The following is a 24,585-nucleotide window of genomic DNA, read 5'->3' on the forward strand; positions in this document are numbered from 1 at the left end:
CCTGGCAGGGGTTTCTGCCAGGCAAGCTTCGGCCTGCAAACTGCCCTGATCTCTCGAAACTGGACACGACAAGCAGCTGTGCCAAGATCAGGTTTTGGGAATGATGCCAAGTCCCTCCTCTGTTGGCCCCCCAAAATGGGCTCCTGGGCTTCCTGCCCCATACTCCCTCGGGGGGCGGGGAGCCAGCCAGGCAGGATCCCTGCCCCCTGGGCTCTGCCTCTGAAAGGAAGTCCTTCCTCAAGCAGCAGAGTTAAGCTGCGGAACTCCCTCCCACTGGAGGCAGCGACGGCAGGCACGCTCCACCTTGTGTCCGGGTCATAGAACCATGGGCTGGCAGAGTTGGCAGGGATCCTGGGGGGTCATCTAGCCCAACCCCCTGCAACGCCCCAACGTGGGGCTCAAACCCGCAACCCTGAGACTCAGATCCTCGTCCTCTCCTGATCCAAGCCATCCCAGCAGTCCTGCTTGTGAGCTGCCTTTGGCCTGCTGAGAGCCTCCAGGCCCAGAGGCAGTCTATCTTGAGTCCTTGGGATTTTTGGCCAGGAGGCTGGCTGGACGGGCCTGATCCAGCAGGTGCTTCTGATGCTTTTAGGTGGGTTTGGGGGGGATTGGGCCCCAGGAAGCAGCTGCAGGCGGCAAAGTCTTGCCCAGAAGCTCTTTTATTTGGAAGTGCTTTGTACAACAGTCAGTTTAGCAGCAGCAGAGGCAGTACTACAGGCGCAAGGGGGGCTGTGTGTGTTTTGGGGGGCAGCCAAGGGGGGGCGCTCTCTCTCTCCCACTCAGGCCTCTTTAAATAATACCTTTAACCAACAAACAGTAAAAAAATAAGCAGGACTCAAACTCTTTTCAGGGTCCAAGACGATGATGGGGGAGGGGAGCAGGGAGCAGCAGCAGCAAGTTGAAGAAACTTGGGGGTCTCCTGCCCCCCATAAGCAAGAAACAGCACAGTCCACATTCTTCAAGCGGGTAGGGGGAGCCACCCCACGGCCTGCCCCCCAGAATTGCACTTTTTGCTCTCTCCTTGGCCAGGCACATTGGGGTCCCCTCTCAGTCCCACTTTGGGGGTCCCCTAAAACATGCTGCCCCCATCCCATTCCACCAGGTACTGCACGGTGCCGTCGGTGGTGACGCGGCGAGCCAGGATGCGCACGGCCTCCCCCCGCGCCAGCCGCCCCATGGGTCCAAAGTAGCCCGAGCTGGCGGGGCTGCCGGGGGCCGTGCAGAGGGCCGAGGGGGCCGGGGCAGCCTGTGGGGGCCGCTTGGGGGCAGGCGGCACGGAGTAGCGGCGCAGGAGTGTCCGGGGCGCGGGGCCGTCATCCGCTGGAGATCGCTCTGGGCTGGCCCGCTCCGCAGGGGCAGCGGACGTGGTGGCGTCACTGGGGTCAAGGGGGACTCCGCTGCTGGTGCTGCAGAAGGGGAGGGAGGGAGGGAGGGGGTCAGTTGCTGCAGCCAAAGTCACCCCGAACCTCAGCTTGCCCCCCCTCCCCGCTTGCCCTGGAAACCCGGCCGGTGCTACAACTCCCAGCAGCCCCTGCAATGCGGGAAGCGGAAACTCGAGGGTCCCTGGTAAACAGCCATCCAACCTCTGGGGAAGGAGAGGCATCCCCTCTCTACTCTCCCTTGCTGTACGGAGTGGGGTGGTCTCCTCTGGGACTTGGGGGGCAGGCTTCTCTCCTGCCGCCCGTTGCCTCCTCACAACAACCCTGTGAGGTAGGTTAGGCAGAGAGATGGCGACTGACTCCAGGGCTGCCTGGTGACCTGCATGGCTGAGTGGGGATTTGAACCCTGGTCTCTCCCAGGTCCTAGTCCAATGCTCTAACTGGACAAGAGTGGGGCTCACAGGGGCCGACCTAACCAACAGGGGTCGGTGGCTCGGAGGGGGCATGTTGTCTGACGGCTTCCTTGGAAGGGGCTGGACCGGATGATCCTTGGCGTTCCCTCCCCATCCAGGGTTGAACAGGCATTAATGAGGCCGGTCACCCCACAGGTTGGATGGCTGCCTCTTGGGGGTGCAGGGGGCTGGACTAGACGGCCCGAGTGCGGGGCCGGCCTTCCTCTAGAGAGGTGGGGGTGGGGCCAGTGAAGCCCCGCACTTCTGTCCAAGCCCCCGGGGGAAAGTGGGGTGCATCCCTCCCTCCCTCCAGCTCACCTCAAGGTCCCTGCAGTGTTGGCCGAGGGATGAAAGGAGGCGAACATCCGGATCGGGGCGCTGCAGGATGGTGGGGGAAAGAGAGAGGCAGGTTGTCAGTGTGAGGCGGGGAACGCCTCCCCCCTCTCCCTGCCGTGGGGCTGCCTTGCCCCCTCACCTGTCCTGGCAGCGGGCGTCAGTGCGGCGGAAGTTGTAGGAGCTCGAAGTGCCGCCGTAGCCGCTGTAGCTCTGGTTAGCGCTGACTGGGTGCTGCACCACCTCCTGGGGAGCGGACAGAGGGGAGCGCAGCTCTTGAGCGGGGACGGAGCAGGGCCCCCCCCCCCGGCCTGCCCGCCGCCTTTCCTGGCCCCCGGCCTACCTGAGTGAGGGCCCTCTCCAGGCGCTCCCTCTCCCGGGTGCTCCGCTGCTGCTGCTGCTGCTGCTGCTGCTGCTGCTCCTCCTGCTGCTGCTGCTGCGCCCACTGCCCCCCGCTGCCACTCGGGGCCGGCGGGTGCCCCTTGCGCCGGCGCTGTGGCTGCTGCCGTGGCTGCCCCCGCTGCCCGGCCCTCGGGCGCTCCGGCCCCTTCCCACGCCTGCCCTGCCCTGAAAGGAAGCTGTAAGAGACCCTCCTTATCTGCACGGCACAGAGGGGGGTGCCAGAGGAGGGGGGTCTGGGGGGCACAGGCAGGGGAGGCCGCTGCCCCCTTTTCCCACCCCCTCGGGCTGCTCTGCTCGGCCTCTGGCACTGGGGGTGGAAGAGACCCCCGGCTCACCTGCTGCCCGCGATGAAGGGGGTCCTGGGAGTGTCCCCGGAGCCGTCGGCCCCCTGGGGGGCGGGTGGGGGGACGCGGCAGTGCAGCCCAAAGAGGCCCTTGCGCTTCTTGATCTCCTTCCCGGAGATGAACCTACAGAGGAGGCAGGTGTGATGGAGCAGCTCTTGAACCCGACCCCCTCTTGCCGCCTGCTTTGCCCAGCAGCCACCCAGGGGTGCCACTGCCCACGCCAGGCCTGCCGCCTCCTCACCTGTCCTTGTGTCCTGTCAGGGCGTTCAGCAGCTGGCTGTAGCGCTCCCCCTTTGGGGTGTCCGAGAGCTGTGGGGAAAGGGGCAGCGTCAGACCCCTGCCACCCCCTTCCCTCTCGGGGAGGCGCAGGCCAGGGTGCCCCGCCCGGAGGCTCCTTCTTCACGGGGGGGGGGGGGGGGATCCTGCCTCCTGGCCCACACTGCCAATTCCCGACCCCAAAATTAAAGGGATCCTAGACTTTTATCTGGCCCAATCCCCTGCAATTCAAGAATGTTTTCTCCGACATGGGATTCGAACCCACAGCCCTGAGATTCAAAATCTCGTGCTATGGAGGGAGCAAAGGTGCCCCCCACCCACCCCACTTTTCTCCTCTCGCCCCCAGGATCCCTTCCCCCTCTGGCCTCTCACCTCTCCCAGCAGGAGGCTGTCCCAGTTCTCGCTGGCGAACGGCAGAATCTCGCGTTCAAAGTCAAAGTACTTCTTCTTGCAGCAGATGCTGAGGTGGTAGAGGATGAGGTGGGCCACGTCCACCCTGCAGGGGCGCAGGTGGGAATCCCTCAGCGCAGCCAGCGCAGCCCCCTACCGCTCCCTGCCCCCCACTTCCTTTGGGAGCAGCTTCCTCCTGGTGCCCTTTGGTGCCTCCTGGTGCCCTTTAGGTGGCAGCTTCCTTTGCTCTGGCTAAGGAGCCGAAACCTCGTTCCCCGTTCTGCTCTTTCTTTGCGTTTTAGATCAGCTGCTTAATTGTGACGGACTTATTCTAAGTTACCAAGCGGTGTCCCAATTATCCCAAGCAACGTATTTGGAAATCAAGCAATGAGCAGGAAACCATTAACTAAAGAGCCCAAGTGGATCAGGGCACTTTGGTTTTTATACTCAAGATGTGTTTTTTTAAAGGACCCAACTTACTTTGGCTATCTTTAAGATGCTTTTATATGGAATCACGGTTGATAGGGACCCCGAGGGTCATCTAGCCCAACCCCCAATGATGCAGGGACCTCCTGCCCCAACGTGGGGCTCGATCCCGTGACTGGGAGCCAGTGTGGTGTAGTGGTTAAGAGCGGTAGACTCGTAATCTGGGGAACCGGGTTCGCGTCTCCGCTCCTCCACAAGCAGCTGCTGGGTGACCTTGGGCTAGTCACGCTTCTCTGAAGTCTCTCAGCCCCACTCACCTCACAGAGTGTTTGTTGTGGGGGAGGGAGGAAAAGGAGAATGTGAGCCGCTTTGAGACTCCTTCGGGTAGTGAAAAGCGGGATATCAAATCCAAACTCTTCTACTGAGTCTCTACCAATACAACTATGGGCTGGGGCAAGGCAGGCCTCCCTGGGGACAGAAGCTGCATTGCTTTCTTGTGGTGAGCCCCACTGCCCACCCGAAACCACCCCACTCACCATCTCAGGGGGAGACGCCGGACGCTCTCTGGGCCTCCTGTGCAGACACAGCACTCAAAGAGGTAGAACCTTCCGGATGAAGCCAAGGGGGGGGGGCGTCACTCACAAGGTGCCTGGGGGCCTCTGACCCACACCCCTCTCCCCTGCCAAGGGCTGCCCCTCACCTGTCCCCGTAGAGCAGCGGCTTGCTCAGGCACTGGGTGCAGGCCTCGTGGAACCACTGGGCACAGCAGCGGCACTGCAGCATCTTCAGGTTCCACCTGAGGCAGAGGAAGAGAGGGGCCAGTCAGCAGAGCTCCCACCGAAGAAAACAGCCCCATCCACAGTGGCAGAGGTGCCCTTCCTCCTTCCCACAAGCCCCCCTCTTCCACCACCACCCTGCCGTGGGGCAGACTCACTCTCCGGGGCCCCCACAGTAACAGTAGCACTGCTGCCGGTTGGCCAGGTGCTCGGCGTCCCACTCCAGGGCCTTCAGCTGGTAGGGCAGCACCAGCTTCATCCCAAGCATGGCCTTGGCATAGGGACCCTTCTTGAGGGCGCCGCCCCGCTGCAGAAGGAAGGAAAGCCGTGGGGTAGAGTCAGTGCGTGGGGCACAGAAGGGGGCCCCCACCCCATGCAGGCTCTCGCCAGGTCGTCTTCCCAAGCTACAGCCGGCTGGTCGACTGCAGAGGGAGAGCCGTGGGGCAGAGCCCGCACATGGGGATGGGACAGAGGACTTTGGGGGTTCCTTCCAGCTGTGGGTCAGAGGAGGCCACTCTTACCTTGGTAGCCACAGCAAAGACACACTGCCGGCACGTCCAGGCTCCATCGCTCAGCACCCGGGGCAGGTGGCATTCCTGGTGGTAGGCTGCAGGGTGGAGGAGAGGAAGGAGGGTCTTCAGTGGGGCAACGGGGGGGGGGAGGGGGGGCATCAGGGGCAGCTTGTGGGGCTCCTTTGGCAGACTTACCGTGGCTGCATTTCTCGCACCGCACCAGCTGGTTGTCTGGGCTCACGGCCTCTGAGTGGCACACACAGCAGGACTGCTCCTCTCCAGGCACAGCCGCTAGGAGAGAAGGCAGGGGGGCATGAGGGGGGCATGAGGGGCCAGTTCCTCTCCCCAAGAGCCTCAGAACCGAGATAGACTGCCTCTGGAGTTGGAGGCTCTATTGGGAAACAATGTGTCTGCTGGATTGGGCCAACGGGGGCTCTCCTCTGATCCAGTTTCCTTTTCTCACTGGGAACACTGCCACCCCCACCCCCCCAAAAAAAGAAGGCTTCCAGGACCGGCATTCCGAACCATCCTGGTTAGTAGCCACTGATATCTCAGCAGCCATCACTGCCTCCAGTGGGAGGGAGTTCCACAGGTGAACTCTGCACTGGGGTAATCCCTACAGAATAAGATGCGGTGGGGAGCCAGCCCTGCAGGGTGTGGAGATTGTGGAGGCAGGTGATCCCAAAGAGGAGGCCCAGGATTGGGGGGGGGGGTGTTACCCAGGGGGTGGGGGCCATCTCCCACTGACCTGGGTTGATGTCCTTCCAGAGCACAAGGAACTGGGAGTCGTCCTCAAACTGCACCAGGCACACCTGCCGGAGGGGGTCCACCTGCAGGAGGTGAGTGAGGGGGTGAGCAGAGACCCCAGCCGGAGGGGGGGGAGACCCCCTTGACCCCCGAGGGGAGGGGGCAACGACTGACCTTCTTGATGGTGCCCAGGTAGAGGAGGCCGTCGGTCCAGCGCGCCAGGACATCCTGGCCCTCCCAGAAGCGAGGCCAGCCCGGAGGGGCTGCGCTGGGACCGCCGGGCGCCGCCGGGGAGCAGGGCGAGGGGGGCGCCCCTCCGCTGCCGGCCGCCGGCCGCTTCCAGGGCCCCGAGGTCAGGCGGGCGCTCGTCCGGGTCAGCCGGGCCGAGGAGGGGGTGGCGGGAGGCTCACTCGCCATCACATTGCGCCCCACCTGCAGGGGAGGGAGACGGGGAGGATCAAGCTCCGCCCGCAGGGGGCCACCAGGAACCTGCCCCCCCCCACCCGGGCGTGCTGGACGGTCACCGGCGGGGGAGCGGCCGGGGGTGCGGGGAGGCGCCCCCCTTGCAGACTCTGCTTTCGGGGTCTCTCTGGCCCGCCCTCTCCCGGAGGAGGCTGCGCCCCTCTTGGCGGCCCCTCGCCCCTTACCCGCTGGGGGGTGGGGTCCCTCCCCGGTGGGCTCGGGGGTCTCAGGGGCGGCGGAGCGGGACCCTCTGCGGCTCCATCCTCCCGCGGAGCGCCAGTGACGCAGCAACCGGAGCGGGGGGCCGCGAGGGGGGATGCCGAGGGCCGGGCGGCCGAGCCCCCCCAGCGCCCCCACCCGGACACCGGAACGCCCCCGCCGGCCTGGGGGGGGGTGAGGGAGGGGAAAGACCCCCCCCAGGACGCCAGGAGGTGGCAGCCCGCGCCTCCCCCTCTCGCTGCACGCCCCGCCCCCGAGCTCCCACACGGGCCCTTGGCGCCTGGGGGTCCCTCCTGCCTCCTCCCATTGCCAGGGCCCCCCGGCCCCCCTCCAAGGGGCTCGTCTTCCCTGCTCCCCAGAATCGAAAGGGGCAGCTGGCCTGGGGCCTTGTGTGCCCCCACCTGAGAACCCCCTTCGTGGGGGGGGGCTGACCCCCCCAGGTGACAGTCTGATAAATTAGAAGCCCTTGGGGGGGGAGAGAAAAGGGGGCCGGTGAAGAAAGAGGAAACCTTGGCTCGGTTTCTAGGAGTTATTCTTGACATTGGGGGTCCCTCCCCTCCTGGCCCCGCCCCCTCGAACCCCCCTCCGCCCCGCCTGCGCAGAGGGGCAGGCAGGTGTTCAACTGGGGAAGCTTCTCCCCTCGCGCAGGCGGCTCCACCTGTGGAATAGCTGCCTGTTGCTAAGGAGCGCTACGCCGGCCTCCCATTGGGGGTCCCTTCTGTTTGTTTGTGTGTCTCTCTCTCTCTCGAGATCTATACATTGATCTCTCTCCCTATAGATCTATGTGGCCCCGCCCCTCAACAGGCCTCGCCCCCTGGGTCGCAGGCCCCGCCTCCGCCAGCCCGGTTCCTGCGCGCCGCGCGGCAGCCGTTGCCATGGAGGGGCGTGGCCGCCTGCGGCACGCGCGCGCGCACTCACGCCGACGCTTTTTCCGGTGAGGCGGTCTAATGCTCCTTCTTTGGCGGCGCGCGTGCGCAGTGCGCCGTCCGCTAGGTCCGCGAGCGAAGGGGGGACTTAGGGGCGGAGCCGGCGCGAGGTTATGTGGTGACGCGACCTGGCCGTTGGCGTAATGCGAAGAGGGCGGGGCCGCGGATTGGTCTCCTCCTCTCGCTGCCTCCCCATTGGCTGCAGGGGCGGCGCCGCGGGGGAAGACGGGAGCTGCCCGTTTGAATCAAAACGGCGGTTGGGTCGGACAGTGAAACGGAGGGCGAGGAGGAGCAGAAGCGGCGTCGAGCGCAGCGCTGGTGAGGCCTCTGGGCGTGGGCCGAGGCCCTCCTTCTTCAGGCAGGCGGGCGGGAGGGACCCAGCAGCTGCGCTCTTCTTGTCGAGCCTCCAGGCCCAGAGGCAGTCTATCACGAGGCCTTGGTGCTGGGGAGCATTTGGCCACTGGGAGCAGGATGCTGGACTAGCTGGCCTCCTTTGACCTTGCAGGCTCCGCTTAATTTATTTGGCCTCCCGCTTCGACGTTTCTTGTCAGCTTGTCCCGGCAGCTGAAGGTGTCTTGCTTCTCCCCAAAGGCTTTGGTGGTCCACCTCCCGTGAGTCACTTCCGGGGGTCAGGGGGCTTCTCTCTCGCCTGCCTCGGGCTTCGACACCCCCCTCCACCCTGCTTTTGTGATTCTTGCATTGCAGGGGCTGGGGACCCCTTCCAACTCGACGACCCTCCGTTTCTCTCTCTCTCTCTTACACCCCACCTCAGTTACCACTCAGAGACCAGAAGATGAACTCTGAAGGAAAAAGTTGCCTGCTGCCAAAAGGCCCCTCCCGGCTCCCTGTGCCTGGGCTGCGCCTCAAGCGCCCGGCCGGTGACGAGAATGAGCCCCCCAAGGTGAGTTCTCAAGCCCCTCTCTTCTGCTGCTTGGGGTGTATGGGTCAGGGACCCCTGCATGTCATCCAGCCTGACCCTGCAGAATAACAAATAGTTGCCCTTTCCTTCCTCCCAGAAACGGGCTCGGCGTCCCCTGGACCCTACCAAGCACGGAGGACCTGTGACAGCAGCCCCCTCCTTTCCGAAGCTTCCGCCAGCAGCTCCTGTGCTCCAAAGTCACCGCCAGGCCGGTAAGCTCTGATTGGGGGGGGGGGGAGGGGGCAGAACCTGGAGAGCCCTTCTAGACTGTTACATAGCTCTACAGTCGTACCTTGGGTTACATACACTTCAGGTTACATACTCCGCTAACCCAGAAATAACGCTTCAGGTTAAGAACTTTGCTTCAGGATAAGAACAGCAGCAGCGGGAGGTCCCATTAGCTAAAGTGGTGCTTCAGGTTAAGAACAGTTTCAGGTTAAGTACAGACCTCCAGAACGAATTAAGTATGTAACCAGAGGTACCACTGTATTGGCAGGTGGGCGCCGTCGCTCGAGCACTCGGACACGAACTGCGGGTCTGGCAGGGCCTTCCATCACAGGTAAGCATCATTGGGATGCAGAAGTGTCCCTGTTAAGGGTGCCATATCATACCTGTAAAGAATTGATCTTTTAGAGCAGCAGCACCCATCCTGTTATTTTTAAAGAATATTATAAATATTGTTGTATTGATTTCCATTACAGTGGTACCTTGGTTCTCGAACGGCTTAGTTGTAGAACAAATTGGCTCCTGAAGTAAGCGCTCCAGTTTGCAAACATTTTTCAGAAGCTGAACATCCGACACAGCTTCCAGATGAGTGCAGGAAGCTCCTGCAGCAAATCAGAAGCCGCACCTTGGTTTGCAAATGGAGTCCTGAACTCCTGGAACGGATGAAGTTCGAGAACCAAGCCACCACTGTATACAAAAACAATGGCAGTGCATAGTTAACCTATAGAACTTCCTCCCACAGGAGGTAGTGATAGCTACTAACTCGGATGGCTTTACAAGAGGATTAAACAAATCAGAGTGGGCAATCAATGGCTACTAGCCACGATGGCTCTGCTCTGCTTCTACGGCTGGAGGCAGCAATGCTTCTGGATACCTGTTGCTCAAAGCCACAAAGGGGAGAGGGTTCTTGGGGTTGAATCCTGCTCTCTGGTTTCCCACAGGAAACTGTTTTGCTGGATTCTTTTTGGCACCTGCTGAAGCCATTTTAGTTTGGGCAAGCTGATTCAGATGTGTAGAATGTGGGTGCCCTGTAACCCTGCATCTGGTGCCCCTTTAACTTGTGTGCATTCAGTGCATGAAACAATATAAAAAGTCTGGAGAGGGGCTGGGGTTCCAGGAAAAATGCTCACAGTCAAACAGTGTGTAGAATTCATGAGCCAATAGAGGGGAGACGGGGTCCCTTTCACTGCTTCATGTCTCATTCCTCCTTTCCCAGCAGGTTCCCGTCGGGCAGTGGCTGCAGCAGCCCCTAAGCCAGGTAAGGCCCAGAGAAAGGAGGGAGATGTCCCCTTCCTGTGCCATCCTTGAGCTGCCCCTGGGACCTTCACATTGTCCTCTCTCTCTATCCTTCTCCCCTTGGCAGCCACTGCTCCTGCCAGTGCTGGCGGAGGTGAGAAGAAGCGGGCCCCCTGGGACTTGAAGGGGCAACTGAGCGACCTGCGGGCCAAAGTGGGGACCTACAAGGAGAAGACCAAGGGTCTAGCCGCGGAGAATGAGTCTCTGAGGCAGCAGCTAAACCAGCGGGAGGGGGAGCTGAAGCAGACAACGGCCCTCAACCAGCAGCTGGAGGGGCAGAACAGGTGAGTGAGCGGCAGCCTGAGAAGCGAATGGCGGGCTCCTGCTGCTACTCCAGCTGCAGGATCTGACCTCTGCCCTACCCTCTCTTTGCAGTGCCTTGGCCTTGGAGCTGCAGACCTGCCGAGCGCAGGCCACAGAAAGCCTGCAGAGAGTGGAACGGCTGGTGGAGCAGGAGCAGCGGCTGCAGGAAACCATCAAGAGCCAGACCCAGACAATCCGGGAGCTGGAAACCACAGGCCGCCAGGTCAGGGAGGCCAAGGAGGATTTGGCTGCCCAGCTGGAGTCCAGAGAGGTGAGCAGGGGCTGGGGACCCTTTCACACAAACACCCTTATATGGAGAGGCTGTCAGCCTGCGTGAGGTGCTTGGAATCCCAAGGTGAGGAATCCTTGGGACTAGCCAACATCTAGTTGTGATTCCTGCATTGCAGTGGATTGGACTCTATGTCCCTTAGGGACCCTTCTGATTCTACAATGCCATGATCAATATCAAAGTTAAGGGGTGGGTCCTCAGCCCCAAAAGAGGGAGCTAGATACCTAAAAAAATGAAAATAAAATTTATTAAAGCATTTCAACGTATGATACAATAAAAGCCAAACTAGTTAAAAAGGGATAATAAGAAATACAGGAAAAGGGGATAAAAGGGGGAAAATAAGAAAGAGAGAAAGAAAGAAAGGCAATAAATAAAAATCACAACAATAATGGTAATAATCACAATAAAGCATAAAATTTTATGTGTCTAGCCAGTGTGGTGTAGTGGTTAAGAGTGGTAGACTTGTAATCTGGACCGGGTTCGTGTCTACGCTCCTCCACATGCAGCTGCTGGGTGACCTTGGGCTAGTCACACTTCTCTGAAGTCTCTCAGCCCCACTCACCTCACAGAGTGTTTGTTGTGGGGGAGGAAGGGAAAGGAGAACGTTAGCCGCTTTGAGACTCCTTCGGATAGTGAAAAGCTGGATATCAAATCCAAACTCTTTTTCTCCTTCTTCTCCTTCTTCTCTGCTGTTGCTGGAAGTGCTTCCCCCTTCCTCAGCCTCTCCCCCTGTTTCTCACACTTTTCTATCCATCCATTGCCTGGTGGAATTGTTAACCTCTGCTGTGTCTGTTCCTGCCGGTGCTTTTCCTTTCCCAGCTCAGGAAGCCTGCATTTGCCTCCTCCCTGAGGTCTGCTGCCTGGCTGAGAGGGTGGGCGGCTCCGGGTTCGAGGTGGCTCGTCCCTCACTGCCCCTGGGGTTTCTCTGATGTAGGCGGAACTGCACCTGGCGCAGGAGAGCCTGACTCGGTGGGCGCAGGAGAATGAGGCGCTGGCAGCACGCAAGGCCCAGTTGGAGCAGAAGCTGCACGAGTCGGAGATGGAGCGGCGCTTCCTGCACAACGCCGTCCAGGAGCTGAAGGTGGGCCTGGGGTGGTGGTGGGGCTGGCTGGCGCTGGGGGTCCCTTTGTGATGCTGGGTGCTGACGAGTCCCTGCTCCCTCCAGGGCAACATCCGTGTCTTCTGCCGCGTGCGCCCCCTGCTGAGCAGCGAGAAAGAGGCGCAGAAGCAGGGGGTGAACCACTTGCGCTTCCCGCCAGACGACAGCAAGAGCCTTGTCTTATCCAAGGTGGAGGAGGTCAGTCTCTCGAGGGGGGGGCACATCCCATGGGGAAGGGTGGGGGGCACGAGATGGTTGTCTAAGTCTGGGTGGCATCTTGGGCTGTCACAGTTGCCAGGGGATGTCAGGAAGTCTCAATCTGCCACAAATAAGCCAGTGTTTTTCCTGCAATGACCTTTTACAGCGGGGTGGCTAAACCACAGGGCAGGAGCAGGAGAAACCCAAATGTTGATGGCTGGCCCAAGGCCAACAGACCCAATGCCAGCTGAAGGGTGTGTTTGTGTGTATGTTTGTGTGTGTGGGGGGGGAGAGAGAGAGAGAGAGAGAGAGGGCATTGTGGCCCCTGGAGAGCTGGCCAAGGGGAACGCGGCCCCTGTTACCGCTCAGTCGGTAGAGCATGAGACTCATAATCTTAGAGTTCTGGGTTCGAGTCTTGCATTGGGGGGATGGACTAGATGAACCTCGTGGGTGCTTCCAACTCTGCAATTCTTTGATTCTCTGCCAGTCCCACGTTGGCCGGGAGCGCAAAGAGGACATTGTCTATGAGTTCAACTTTGACCAGGTCTTCCCTCCATCCAGCTCCCAGGAGGAGGTCTTTGAGGAGATCTCTCTGCTTGTGCAGGTAAGGAAAATTAACGAAGAAAAAGAATTTTATTCCGTGAACTATCCTGAGATCTTTTATTGAAGAGTAGCACATTAAAAAAATTTTAAAAAAATAAATTACGGGGGAGGCTCTGGTGAATGCCAGCTTGACGGCTTCCCTTCCTCCCTGCAGTCGGCCTTGGACGGCTACCACGTCTGCATCTTTGCCTACGGGCAGACGGGGAGTGGCAAGACGTACACCATGGAGGGCCCCGACTGCCAGGACCCCTCCACAGCCGGCATGATCCCCCGCGCAGTGCAGCAGATCTTCAAGAAAGCCCGGGAGATGGAGGCCAAAGGATGGAAGGTGGGGGCAGAGAGGGAACCGGTGTTGCAGGTGTTAAAAGGGGGTGGAGGGGCGAGGAAGCCGCAGGAGACACCCACTGCATTGACTCACCGTGCTGCAATTCCCAGGGTGGTTTAACTCTGGGAATGGGAGCTCACAGAGAGGGCGCTGGTGAGAGAGCTTCTCTCAGCACTCGGGGACGGGGCCGAGACCACCAATGTTTTTCTGCAGGGCTTTCCGTTCAGTCTCAGAAGATCCCCTGAACACTAGCCATACCAGTTAGTCACTGAGCTGGGAGCGATTTGCCGGCTGAGCACGCGCCACCCCAGCCGCCTTCCCTGGTCTGATCCTGCCCCTCTGCCTGTCTCCTCCCAGTACAATTTTACGGCCAACTTCCTGGAAATATACAATGAGTCTCTGAGGGACCTGTTGGTGTTGCACCCTGAGCGGGGCTCCGAGCTGGAGATCCGGAGAGTGAGCCAGTGCACGGAGGAACTGCACGTCCCCAACCTCTGCTACGTCCCTGTTGTTTCAGAGCAAGAGGTACCACGGTTTGAGGGGGGCAGCTGTCTGGGATTTTCTAGTGGGGATTGGAATTTTTTGGTTGCAGGGGGTTGGGCTAGATGACCCTTGGGGCTCCCCTCCAACTTTGCAATTCTCTGATTCTTCTCAGGGCTTTTCTCTGAGAGGCTTCTTGTCTCCCGCTGTTGTATGAAGGCGTGAGCCATCCTGCCTTTCTGGAGAGTTCAGATCACCTGGGTCTTGGCCCCTCAGCGCCTTATGGGGTTTCTGCCTGCCCTTGAGTTCCAAGAGGAACAACTCCCCACCATGCTCCCCTTTATGTTTCCAGGCGATGTTAGAAACTCCAATATAGGTGCCAAGCGGCTCCTTAAACAAGGTTACAGTCACCAAAACGGAATGTCTAGTTGCCATTTGGGGGCCAGACGACTCTACGGTCTTATTTTTCATATGATGGACTGACTGATTGATTCTGTTAAACATCTGGTTAGTTCAGATGACCACCTTGAGCTGGGATTGGGGCAGTCCACATATATATTGGCATATTCCAACTTCTTTTTCTTAACAGTCCATTCATAATATAAGAATATTTTTCACAACTGTGAGTGGGGCAGTGGGGTGGAGTAAATGAAGTCAAGTGACAACAATTAACTGACATTGTTCACTGCTCCTAGTCAGGCTGCAGAGAGAAAGCATTTTGATTCCTGGTATTCATTCTGCTTGTGCAGCTAAAATATAAGGGATAGAATTCTACAGGATGAATGTGTGGAAACAGTCTAGATCCAAGGATTCCCAGGTATGCACCTCCAGGTGGTGATGTCACACACCATCCTGGCACCCAGGCATCTCAATTTGGTCGCAAGTAGTCAATAGCCAGGTGGAGAATGTGCCTGGCTAGCGTCTTCACACTGTTTGCTTGGGGTTGGCTAGGTTTAGATGATCCTCGGGGTCCCTTCTCCGCCTACTGCCCCTGCTTGCCCCTTCAGGTGCTGAAGCTGCTCCAGAGGGCCAAAGCCCACCGCTCAGTGGCCAAGACCAATCTCAACGAGCGCTCCTCCCGCAGCCACAGCCTCTTCCAGCTGCGCATTGAGGGCCACAACACCAACCGGGATCTGCACACTGCCTGTGAGTGCCAGGCGGGGAAGAGGGTAGCTGGTCCCACGATCCCCTGCCAAAAAACTTTGCAGGAGGCCCCTGTCCCTGCCTTGGCCCAGAGGTGCAGGCACTCCCTTGCTCTCCCTCTTCTGGGCCAGGCACTCTGTCCCTGGTCCCCAACACCCCTCAGTGGGAGACAGGGGCACCAACCCTCATCTCTCCTTCGTCCTTCCGGCAGCTGTGCTGAGCTTGGTGGACCTGGCTGGCAGTGAGCGCCTGGATAAGTCCTTCTCCACAGGTGATCGCCTGAAGGAGACCCAGGCGATCAACAGCAGCCTTTCCAACCTGGGCCGGGTCATCACTGCTCTCAGCAATAAGGTAGGCGGGAGAGGGGGGTCGCTTGTGCCAGCAATGGGGCAGCCCTTCACAGCCTGCCTCCCGCAGTGCACTGGTCTTCTGCGAGGGTGAGGGTGTGGCGTCCACCACTGTCTCAGGTGTGGGGTGCCCACCTGTCAGGGGCTCTAGAGCTGTGATTCCTAGACTGCTGGGGGTTGGGCTAGATGACCCTTGGTGGTCCCTTCCAACTCTGGAATTCTATAAGGAATGGGGCAGTCTCACAACGTTGTCGAAACCAGCCTGCCCTGAGTGGGGAGGAGGCCCCCCAAAACATTTCCCCTTCCTGCACCCATTCTTGTCCGCCTCCTTTGCCCCCTCACAGGAGGCCCATGTGCCTTACCGGAACAGCAAGCTCACGTACCTCCTCCAGAACTCCTTGGGCGGCAATTCTAAGATGTGAGTCGGCAAGGAGGGAGAGCGGGAGGGAGTTTGTGGCCCCCCTCTCTCTCCCTTTTTCATGCATTGTCTGCGCTGCACAGCCAGGGACACGGGGTTGGGCTAGACGACCCCTTTCAACCCAAAATTCTCTGACAGTGGTGCCATGCATACCCCTTGGGGAACCCTCTGTCTCTCCTCACTGTCTCCTCCTGCCTTTTCCCCCAGGCTTATGTTTGTGAACATTTCGCCCTCGGAGGAGAGCTTTGCTGAGTCCCTAAATTCCCTTCGCTTTGCCAAAAAGGTAAGTGGCTGCTGTGGGGGGGGGGGGGGTCCCTTTCTCTGCTTCTTTCTCTTGGCTGCTTGCAGAATCTCCTCTGCTGAAGGTGCATCCTGACCGTAGCTGGAATGGAGGGGGCGGTGGCAGCAGCAGCAGCAGCAGCAGCAGCTGTGGACTGCCTACTTTTTTTGGGCTTAAGCACCAGTTTCTGGCACCCAAAATCTCCCCTGTCTTGCCTTGCAGGTAAACGAATGCATCATTGGCACAGCGTCAATTCGGAAGTGAGGGCGGTGTAGGCAGCTGGTCTTTTAAAGTCTTGATTTTATTTACAATACTTTTTACAATACAATACTTTTTATGGTAATAAATGTTTGTATTCTGAAATGTTCTTCTTCCACTGCTGAATTTGGCGTTTTCTGCTTTCTTCCTTGCGTGAGCTGCATGCACAGGCTCCCCTTCAGGGTGTCTCCTCCCTCTTAGGCCTCCCTGCTCTTCCGTTGGCGGCAGCAGGGCAGTGGCCTTCAGGGGTAAGGGAAATGGGTGGCTTGAGCTTGAGTTCGGCCCTTCTGGAAAGGATCCTGTGGCAACAGGAGGACTTTAACTGTGGCTGCAGCAGGAAAGCTTCAGCCATGATTGTATTGGGAGCCTTGTAGGTAACCGCAAGACCTTTGTGGCCAGAGGAGGCTTCAACGGCTCTCAGCAACCAACTCTTGCATTATGTGGCTTTGCTAGCAAGGCCAAAACATGCAGAAATGGCCTGCCATGAAAGATGGGCTACTCCTGTTGAACTCCTTCCTGCAAAAAGCTGCCGAAGCACCTCGCCAAAGACTCTTGAGCAGGCTATTATGTTCTTATGTACAAAAATATGAAAATTTAGCTGCCTTTCAGAGGAGGAAAACAAAAAGGCTTGTTTGTCAGCTGTGGGGTTCATCCGTGCAAAAATACATACCACAGTAACAACATACAGACACAGAGTCCAAGGCCTGGGAGAAGACGAATGCTTTTGCTTCTAAGGAGATGTAAGGATGGCGCCACCCTGGGGAGAGCATCTTGCAAATTGGGAGCCACTGCAGAAAAGGCCCCATCTTGTGTGGCTGCCTTCTGGACCTCTTTCAGAGGATGGGGGGGGTGGTCCCAGGGAGAAGAGCCTCTGATGATGAGCGCAGGGGTTTGGGCAATCCTTGAGGTGGATTGGGCCCTCTGCCCCACCTGCAGTCTGTTGACAGAGGGGCTGCTGTAAGTTAAGAAGGCAGGTGACTGGTGGGGTTTCCCTAGCTCTGGCCCTTGTAGTGCCCTATACAGAGTATTTTAAACAATTCATGGGAGAAGGAGCGACTGGCATGAGTTTGGGCAAACTGCGGGAGGCAGTGGAGGATAGGGGTGTCTGGCATGCTCTGGTCCATGGGGTCACGAAGAGTCAGACACGACTGAACGACTGAACAACAAAAATGGGAGAAGGAAAGACCCAGGTGTTGCTAGCTGCCTGCCATATTTGTTAACGGAGAAACCTGAAGGCTCCCTTGGACAAAAAAACAAGGACACCAGCCAGGAATACTAGAGCAAAACAGCAGCCAGTAGGCTTGGTCTTTTTTGAAGACTGTCATGACCAGACTCCCACCTGCTACCAGGTGAAACAAGATGGAAGCCCTGTACAAAAGAGAATCCAAATTTTTATTAGCGCCGGCTCCCTCAGCCTATAGAGCGAGATGAGCGCCGCAACCCGAGTCATTAATACATCATGGTCACATCAGGAAAGGGGAGGTCTGGTGGCAGTAATCTGAGCATCCTGGACCCTGCCCCATGCCTCCCCTTGTGTTGTTCAGTCGTTCAGTCGTGTCCGACTCTTCGTGACCCCATGGACCAGAGCACGCCAGGCACGCCTATCCTTCACTGCCTCCCGCAGTTTGGCCAAACTCATGCCAGTCGCTTCAAGAACACTGTCCAACCATCTCATCCTCTGTCGTCCCCTTCTCCTTGTGCCCTCCACCAAACACCCATCATCTGTAACAAAAGAGATATTTACATTTCCCTGTTTCCCAACCAAGTTAATCACACCCTTTTGTGTTCATTGGATTTGCTATTTCTGGAATGGCTACCTGTCTGGCACTCTGGTATCGGGCCAGAAGGGCTGTTGGGTAGCTGAGCTCTGAATTTCTGAAGTTTTCCCAGTGAGCCAGTACATAGATACATTTAGCAGTGAATTGTTACACTTGGTATTGTGCAGCAGAGACCCTTTGAATAGATAGGAAGAAACTGATGAAGTGGTTTTTTTGGGACAAATCACAAAAGTCACAAAAGTGATTGTGCTGATTTTGGTGCATGTGCATGATATCTGCTGGAAAGGCAACCCCCCCCATACATAAATTCCTGCAACAATATAAAAAAACACAATTAGTTCATATATTATATCATATATACAATATGTTTGATACATGGGGCTGGATTTAGGTTTGATGAGGCCCTGAGCTACTGAAGGTAATGGGCCCTTTATATATCCAGCTGCCCTTTGTCAACAGCAAGTTGTTTCTGTTTTTTGTGTTGAATATATACTTTCTTGGGCTCCATGATCACTGCAGATTGTGACAGCAGTCATAAAATTAAAAGACGCCTGCTTGGGAGGAAAGCAACGACAAACCTAGACAGCATCTTAAAAAGCAGAGACATCACCTTGCCGACAAAGGTCCGTATAATTAAAGCTATGGTTTTCCCAGTAGTAATGTACGGAAGTGAGAGCTGGACCATAAAGAAGGCTGATTGCCAAAGAATTGATGCTTTTGAATTATGGTGCTGGAGGAGACTCTTGAGAGTCCCATGGACTGCAAAAAGATCAAACTTATCCATCCTTAAAGAAATCAGCCCTGACAGCTCACTGGAAGGACAGATCCTGAAGTTGAGGCTCCAGTACTTTGGCCACCTCATGAGAAGCGAAGACTCCCTAGAAAAGACCTTGATGTTGGGAAAGATGGAGGGCACAAGGAGAAGGGGACGACAGAAGATGAGATGGTTGGACAGTGTTCTTGAAGCGACTAGCATGAGTTTGGCCAAACTGCGGGAGGCAGTGAATGATAGGGGTGCCTGGCGTGCTCTGGTCCATGGGGTCACAAAGAGTCGGACACGACAACGACTGAACAACAACAACAATTTATGGACCTAAGAGGTATCTAAAGCCATTTGCACATAACAGAACAGAAGCCAACACAACACAAAAACTGTTGCTCTATGTAGGTTTTATTTTATTTGATTTTTATCTTATATTTTGGAAATTATGTTGTAGCATGGGGTTAATAATTTTGGTAAGTGATTTCAGCTCTCTGACATAGTAAGCAGGAGACAGTTTCTTTCTGTAACAATTCTTTATTCAGGCAACAAGACTGACTAACTGAGGAGAGGGAAGCTACATTTATAGGGATGGGGAACTTGCTCAAAAGGGATACATTTTGGAGGGAACAATTTCAAGCAAGCACAACACTGCCTTTTGATGGAAACCAGTAAGACTGAGGATCCAAATACAGTAGCTTAAATGACCCAATAGTAGCTGTTCCTTCTGGAACAGAAAGGCAGTTACTTTACCCTAATGCGAATACAGACAATAGTAATACAGATTTAAAAACCATTGAATCAATACACAACAATGTACATCTCTTTTTGCCCCTTTAATTTTTTGGGGGACCCCCAAGAGAGTAGGGCCCTAAGCTAGAGCTTGTTTAGCTTATATGTAACGGACACAAGCAAGCAAAGTGTTTCCAGCTATTTGCGTGGCTTGCATGCTGCCTTTTGCAATGTTTTGGGGGGTGTTGTTATAAAAATTAGGTTCAACCCCAGAAGGGAGTCCACGAACCCGGGGGAGAGCCTTAGTAGGGCTCCCCTCCTCTCAAGAGCACTTATGAATAAAATAGAGACGATACAGAATCTCCCAAAGCAAGGCGGTAGCCCTTTATTAGAACTGCTGCAGCAGGGTGTTTTTGCAAGCAAAAGACCTCGAACAAAGGCGCGCAAGCTCCTATATAGATTTTTGAAATTGCACTCCTCCAGCTCAAGACCACCCCTCCATACATTAGAATTACATCACAAATTGGGAGGGTCTGGTAGCAATCATCTGTGCATCTTGGACCCTGCCCCCATGCCTCTTGCCCAGGGCTGCTGAGTAGCTGGAGGGGCAACCCCCCCCCCTTTGTTCCTGAGACAAAGAAATACTTGGTCAGTTGGGAGTGAGGCCTGTCTTCCTGTGCTGGTTTTCAGACATGTGGCCTTATTTGTTTTGGTACATTAATAACAATTATTATATATAAATAAAATACCTTAAAATTCTTACAACAGTGTTCAGCTTTATATAAATGGCGGTTTTGCAGTCCACACAAAGGTTGCAACAGATTTTCTGCTTTTAAATGCTGTAAATGTGATGTTTGGATTGTGAATACCCTGAAACCCACAGAGAAGTCTTGACACCATTTTCTCTCTCAAAATGAACTCAAATATTTCTCTGCAAGGTCCAAGGAAATGAGAAACCTCCCCATTGTCTCTGTCCTCACAAATCCTGCCTTAAGGGCACATTTAAGGTGTGACTAGGTGGCGCTGTGGGTTAAACCACTGATCTTAGGGCTTGCCGATCAGAAGGTTGGTGGTTCGAATCCCCGTGACGGGGTGAACTCCCGTTGCTCGGTCCCTGCTCCTGCCAATCTAGCAGTTCGAAAGCATGTCAAAGTACAAGTAGATAAATAGGTACTGCTCTGGCGGGAAGGTAAACGGGCGTTTCCGTGAGCTGCTCTGGTTCGCCAGAAGCGGCTTGGTCCTGCTGGCCACATGATGCGGAAGCTGCATGATGGATGGAGGGGTGGTCTTGAGCTCCAGGGCAGGGAATTTCAAAAGGGCCAGCCCACATGACTCGTGATCTTCCTCCTCTCTACTGCGTGTGGAGGGAGCACCCTAACCCTAACCTTGCCCCATGGACTGCAAAAAGATCAAACTTATCCATCCTTAAAGAAATCAGCCCTGAGTGCTCACTGGAAGGACAGATCCTGAAGTTGAGGCTCCAGTACTTTGGCCACCTCGTGAGAAGAGAAGACTCCCTGGAAAAGACCCTGATGTTGGGAAAGATGGAGGGCACAAGGAGAAGGGGACGACAGAGGACGAGATGGTTGGACAGTGTTCTCGAAGCGACTGGCATGAGTTTGGCCAAACTGCGGGAGGCAGTGAAGGATAGGCGTGCCTGGCGTGCTCTGGTCCATGGGGTCACGAAGAGTCGGACACGACTGAACGACTGAACAACCTTGCCCCTCCCTCCCAGGAGCCGCGTCCAATGGGAAGGCGCAGCTCCTTCTCCCGGTCCCGCCTCTGCGCTGCTTGTTTGGCCCTAGTAGTTGAAGGACGAACTCATGAAAGCAGCTCCCGCCTAAGTCGAAGACCGCAGCCAATCGGAGCCCAGATCTGCATCCGGGTCCTGTTCTTCCTGTTGATGGGAGAGGCGGGCCGCCAGCACAAGGGATGGGACTCAACCACCTCCCCGGTTGGCTAAAATGCCCGGAGGGGGCGGGGCGTACGAGCCGGGCGCCAATCCGAGCCAGCGCCCTCGCAGCTTCAGATTGGGCGCGGAGAAGGCCCGAGGGCGGGGCGTCCCTCGCTCCGGCTCAGCCGCTTCTGTCGGGCGCAAGGAAGGAAGGCGGAAGGAAGGGAAGGAGAAGGCGGCGGCGGCGGCGGCGGCGGCCGAGGTGAGGCGGCGGCGGGGAGGCGGCGGCGGGGGAGGAGCTTTGGGAGCCTCTGGCCCTGCCCATTGGCGCGCCGCGTCATCCTCCCCAGGGGGAGGGGCCGGAGCGAGGGCGCCCCTGAGCACGCGCAGAGTGCCGGCCGCTGAGCCGAGGGCGCTCCGGGGAGCGGGCAGAGGGCGGGGCGTGCAGCCGCGGGGGGGGGGCAATCAGTAAAGAGTATGGCCCCCCTCCGGAGTGGAGGAAGGAGTATATATGGGGGGGGCGGGGGGAAGAGACTATCCACACCTGCACAGATCGGGCTGTTATTAACTCGCTTAATTGGCTCCTAAGTCGCCTGCTGGCTGTTAGTACCAAGGTCTATGCGCTGCCCAATCTCTGGGTGTTTCACGGTAACAATAAATAGTGGAAAAAAGCATATAGGCATATTAAGTCACAGAGATCCCTCTTGAAATATGGTGCGAGAAGAGAGCGGCGAAGACTCCCCAAACAGAGACACAACAGCCTCAAATGCACATCAGTCTCCCAGGTGTCAGACTGGGGCAACCCTGTCAGATGGGCAAGGTACTTTTATTATTAATATCATTACAGTGTCGAATGCCTCCGTTGTCGTATGTAGACTCCTGAATTATAATAAATATATTTAGAAATGAAATATTATTTAGATGCATATACCACCCTTCATCATAAGATCTCAAGGCGGTTCATGTAATAAAATGCAGAACACAATTAGGAGTACCGTGAAGTATCAGCAGCAGTGCTGTAAAACAGGCAAATGAACCCATAAATCAGTACAGTGGTACCTCGACTTATGAAGTTAATGCGTTCCGAAGGCGCCCTCGTACGTCGAAATCTTCGTAAGTTGAAGGCGCCATCTCCAAACGGCAAAAAAAATCGTATGTCGAAAAAACTGCATTCAAAACTTCGTAAGTTGAGGTATCGTGCCGCCGCTTTCCCTTCGGAAGTCGAAAAAAACGCAAGTCGAGTCGCTTGTAAGTCGAGGTACCACTGTACTAGAAAATGAAACAGACTCACGGAGGCTCCAAAATTTGTCCAGCCAGAAGCCACCGAAAGAGAGAATATGATTTATGTCAAACAGGGAACTCCTGGCCAGACCTGTGGCTGCCCATGACCACCTGAGGACATCACGATGTTGCTTTATGTTTTTTTAGCCCAACACCTCATATCATCAGGAATCCCTGGCAGGCAGCTGCCCCTTAATCTCTCGGTTGCAGATTTGAGCCCCGCATTGGACAATAGATTCCTGCATTTCAGCGGGTTGGGCTAGATGACCCTTGGGCTCCCTTCCACCCCGACAGGCGGCTGTGCCCTCTCCTCATCCCTTGGCCCCTCCCTTTCCCTCACCCTCTCCCTCCTCCTCCTCCTTGCAGTGGCGCCCGTTTCCCCCGTGGCCATGGAGCCTGAGACGCGCAGTGTGCAGATCGAGTTCCCTCACTACGCTGCCGTCCTGCTGGAATCGCTCAACAAGCACCGCCTGGAGGGCAAGTTCTGCGACATCGCCATCCACGTCCAGGGCCGCGTCTTCCAGGCGCACAAGAGCGTCCTGGCCGCCTCCTCACCCTACTTCCACGACAAGCTGCTCCTGCGTGACACCAACTGCATTGTGCTGCCTGGCGTCATCGAGCCAGACGCCTTCGAGAACCTTCTGCAGCTCATCTACTCGGGGCGCCTTAAGCTGCTCCTGGAGGCCTTGCCCAGCCACCTCCTGGTGGCCAGCGGACTCCAGATGTGGCAGGTGGTGGACCAATGCTCGGGCATCCTCAAGGAGCTGGAGGGCAGTGCCTGCCGGCCTTGGTCCAGTCGCACCAGCGAGAGCCAATCGCCCAGCAGCAGCAACTACTTTGGCTCCAGGGACGAGGCCGAAGCCGAGGCTCCTGGGCGGCGGCGGCGCACCTGCCCTGACGGCGAGGTCCTGAAGATCCGTGTGCCACCTGACGACGAGGAGGACGACGACGATGAGGAGGAGGAGCACCAGGCCCAGATCTGCAGCGGCTCCACTGATGGGCCGGCGAAGGCTGAGGAGAGCCGAGCCAAGGAGCCGCCCTTCGCCTCAGCACACGAAGCACCCAAGATCTTCTACATCAAGCAGGAGCGCTTTGACACCGAGGAAGCGGCCCCCTCGGCCTCAGTGGTGGGCGGGGGCGGCACCGGCTCGTGCCTGTCGGAGGCTGGCTTCTTCAAGTCTCTGGGCAGGCCGCTCGCCGTGTCGGGGCTGTGCCCGGCCGAGATCCAGGAGAGCGGCGAGGTCAGCTACCTGCTCCCTGGCGCCGCAGCTGCATCCTCGTCCAGCGGCCCCGGCGGCGGCTTCTCGGCAAAGGCGGACTCGGTGGCCTTCCCCGAGAGCTCATGGAAGCCTGTGGACCTCCACGGCAACGAGATCCTGGCACACGCCGTGCATGGGCAGTTGGTTCACGCGCCCGTCAAGCTGATGTCTGCGCCCGATGGGAAGAAGTTTGGCTGCCTGTGCGGGAAGCGCTTTGCGGTCAAGCCCAAGCGGGACCGACACATCATGCTGACCTTCAGCCTGCGCCCCTTTGGCTGCTCCGTCTGCAACAAGAAGTTCAAGCTCAAACACCACCTGACAGAGCACATGAAGACTCACGACGGCAACCTGTACGCCTGCGAGGACTGCGGGCGCAAGTTCCGCGTCCAGAGCTGCTTCCTCAAGCACAAGGAGATCTGCAAGGGGCAGGGATGGGCCACCGCCTGCTGGACCTACAAGTAGAAGCGGGGGGGGGGGGAGGCCCACCCAGAGATGGATGGAGGGATGGGAATCCCTAAGGACCCTTTTGGGGACACAGAGGCGGGTTTGGGGGTCAGGGGGCCAGAGTATGTGTGGTGGGCAGGCCACCTCACCCTGTGCCGGGGGCGATGGCGATGGCATGGACACACCCAAAGACCCCCCCTTCCCCAGCCCCGCCACTTTGGGGATCAGGCTGGGTGTGAAAGGCAGGGAGCGAAGGGTTAAGCCCCAAGTGCTGGGGGGGGGGCTCCGTCAAGAGGGCTCTCCCCTTCCTGGACAGCCAACTAGCACCTGGCTGCCCCCCCCACCAGCATGTAGGCTGTGGGGCCTTGCACAGCCTGCTCTTCCTGCCCCATCTTCTTTTGGGGGGGGGGGAGTCTCTGCTGTCCCCAGGTGGCGTCTGCACACCCACCACTTCCCTGCCTCAGTCTGGACACCATTTAAAATCCAATTTAATGCACAATTTTAAAATCGACATTAAAATCTCACGATTCACACAGGCAGGCTGCTGGATGAGGCCTCGGGAAGCCCCTCTCAGCACCTCCAACGGCTCCAGGGAGGAGACGGGGGCAGA

The 24,585-nt window shown here is 57.3% G+C and overlaps 3 protein-coding genes across 6 annotated transcripts; 2 read left to right on the top strand and 1 right to left on the bottom strand.

Annotated features, from left to right (window-relative positions):
* Positions 1-641: 641 nt before the first annotated feature.
* Positions 642-7,452, bottom strand: PHF1 (PHD finger protein 1). 4 transcript variants are annotated; one of them, XM_033141832.1, is made up of 15 exons: positions 7,377-7,452; positions 6,212-6,469; positions 6,039-6,120; positions 5,486-5,581; positions 5,300-5,385; positions 4,937-5,085; positions 4,703-4,798; positions 4,539-4,607; positions 3,559-3,682; positions 3,152-3,219; positions 2,902-3,033; positions 2,508-2,742; positions 2,307-2,410; positions 2,150-2,209; positions 642-1,406 (listed from the first exon to the last, which is right to left on the bottom strand). In XM_033141832.1, exons 2-15 carry the CDS (start codon positions 6,452-6,454, stop codon positions 1,070-1,072), a joined length of 1,881 nt encoding a protein of 626 aa, XP_032997723.1. In that variant the 5' UTR covers positions 6,455-6,469; positions 7,377-7,452; the 3' UTR covers positions 642-1,069. The 4 variants fall into 4 exon arrangements, with proteins under 4 accessions (XP_032997723.1, XP_032997724.1, XP_032997725.1 ...); XM_033141833.1 differs by lacking the exon at positions 7,377-7,452 and adding an exon at positions 7,313-7,351; XM_033141834.1 differs by lacking the exon at positions 7,377-7,452 and adding an exon at positions 6,685-6,798.
* Positions 7,453-7,787: 335 nt separating this feature from the next.
* KIFC1 (kinesin family member C1) lies at positions 7,788-15,937 on the top strand. Its single transcript, XM_033142151.1, has 18 exons — positions 7,788-7,962; positions 8,236-8,255; positions 8,417-8,545; positions 8,640-8,775; positions 9,060-9,122; positions 10,008-10,046; positions 10,152-10,368; positions 10,460-10,658; positions 11,611-11,757; positions 11,842-11,973; positions 12,461-12,577; positions 12,731-12,904; positions 13,259-13,426; positions 14,389-14,527; positions 14,736-14,875; positions 15,216-15,289; positions 15,497-15,572; positions 15,792-15,937. The coding sequence occupies exons 1-18, from the start codon at positions 7,788-7,790 to the stop codon at positions 15,831-15,833; spliced, it is 2,187 nt and encodes a 728-aa protein (XP_032998042.1). The 3' UTR covers positions 15,834-15,937.
* Positions 15,938-21,236: 5,299 nt separating this feature from the next.
* Positions 21,237-24,023, top strand: ZBTB9 (zinc finger and BTB domain containing 9). The gene is made up of 2 exons (XM_033141836.1): positions 21,237-21,253; positions 22,639-24,023. The coding sequence occupies exon 2, from the start codon at positions 22,662-22,664 to the stop codon at positions 23,991-23,993; it is 1,332 nt and encodes a 443-aa protein (XP_032997727.1). The 5' UTR covers positions 21,237-21,253; positions 22,639-22,661; the 3' UTR covers positions 23,994-24,023.
* The last annotated feature ends 562 nt before the right edge of the window (positions 24,024-24,585 follow it).

The sequence above is a fragment of the Lacerta agilis genome, chromosome 2 (assembly GCF_009819535.1).
Source record: "Lacerta agilis isolate rLacAgi1 chromosome 2, rLacAgi1.pri, whole genome shotgun sequence".
In the NCBI taxonomy this organism is placed as follows: Eukaryota; Metazoa; Chordata; class Lepidosauria; order Squamata; family Lacertidae; genus Lacerta; species Lacerta agilis.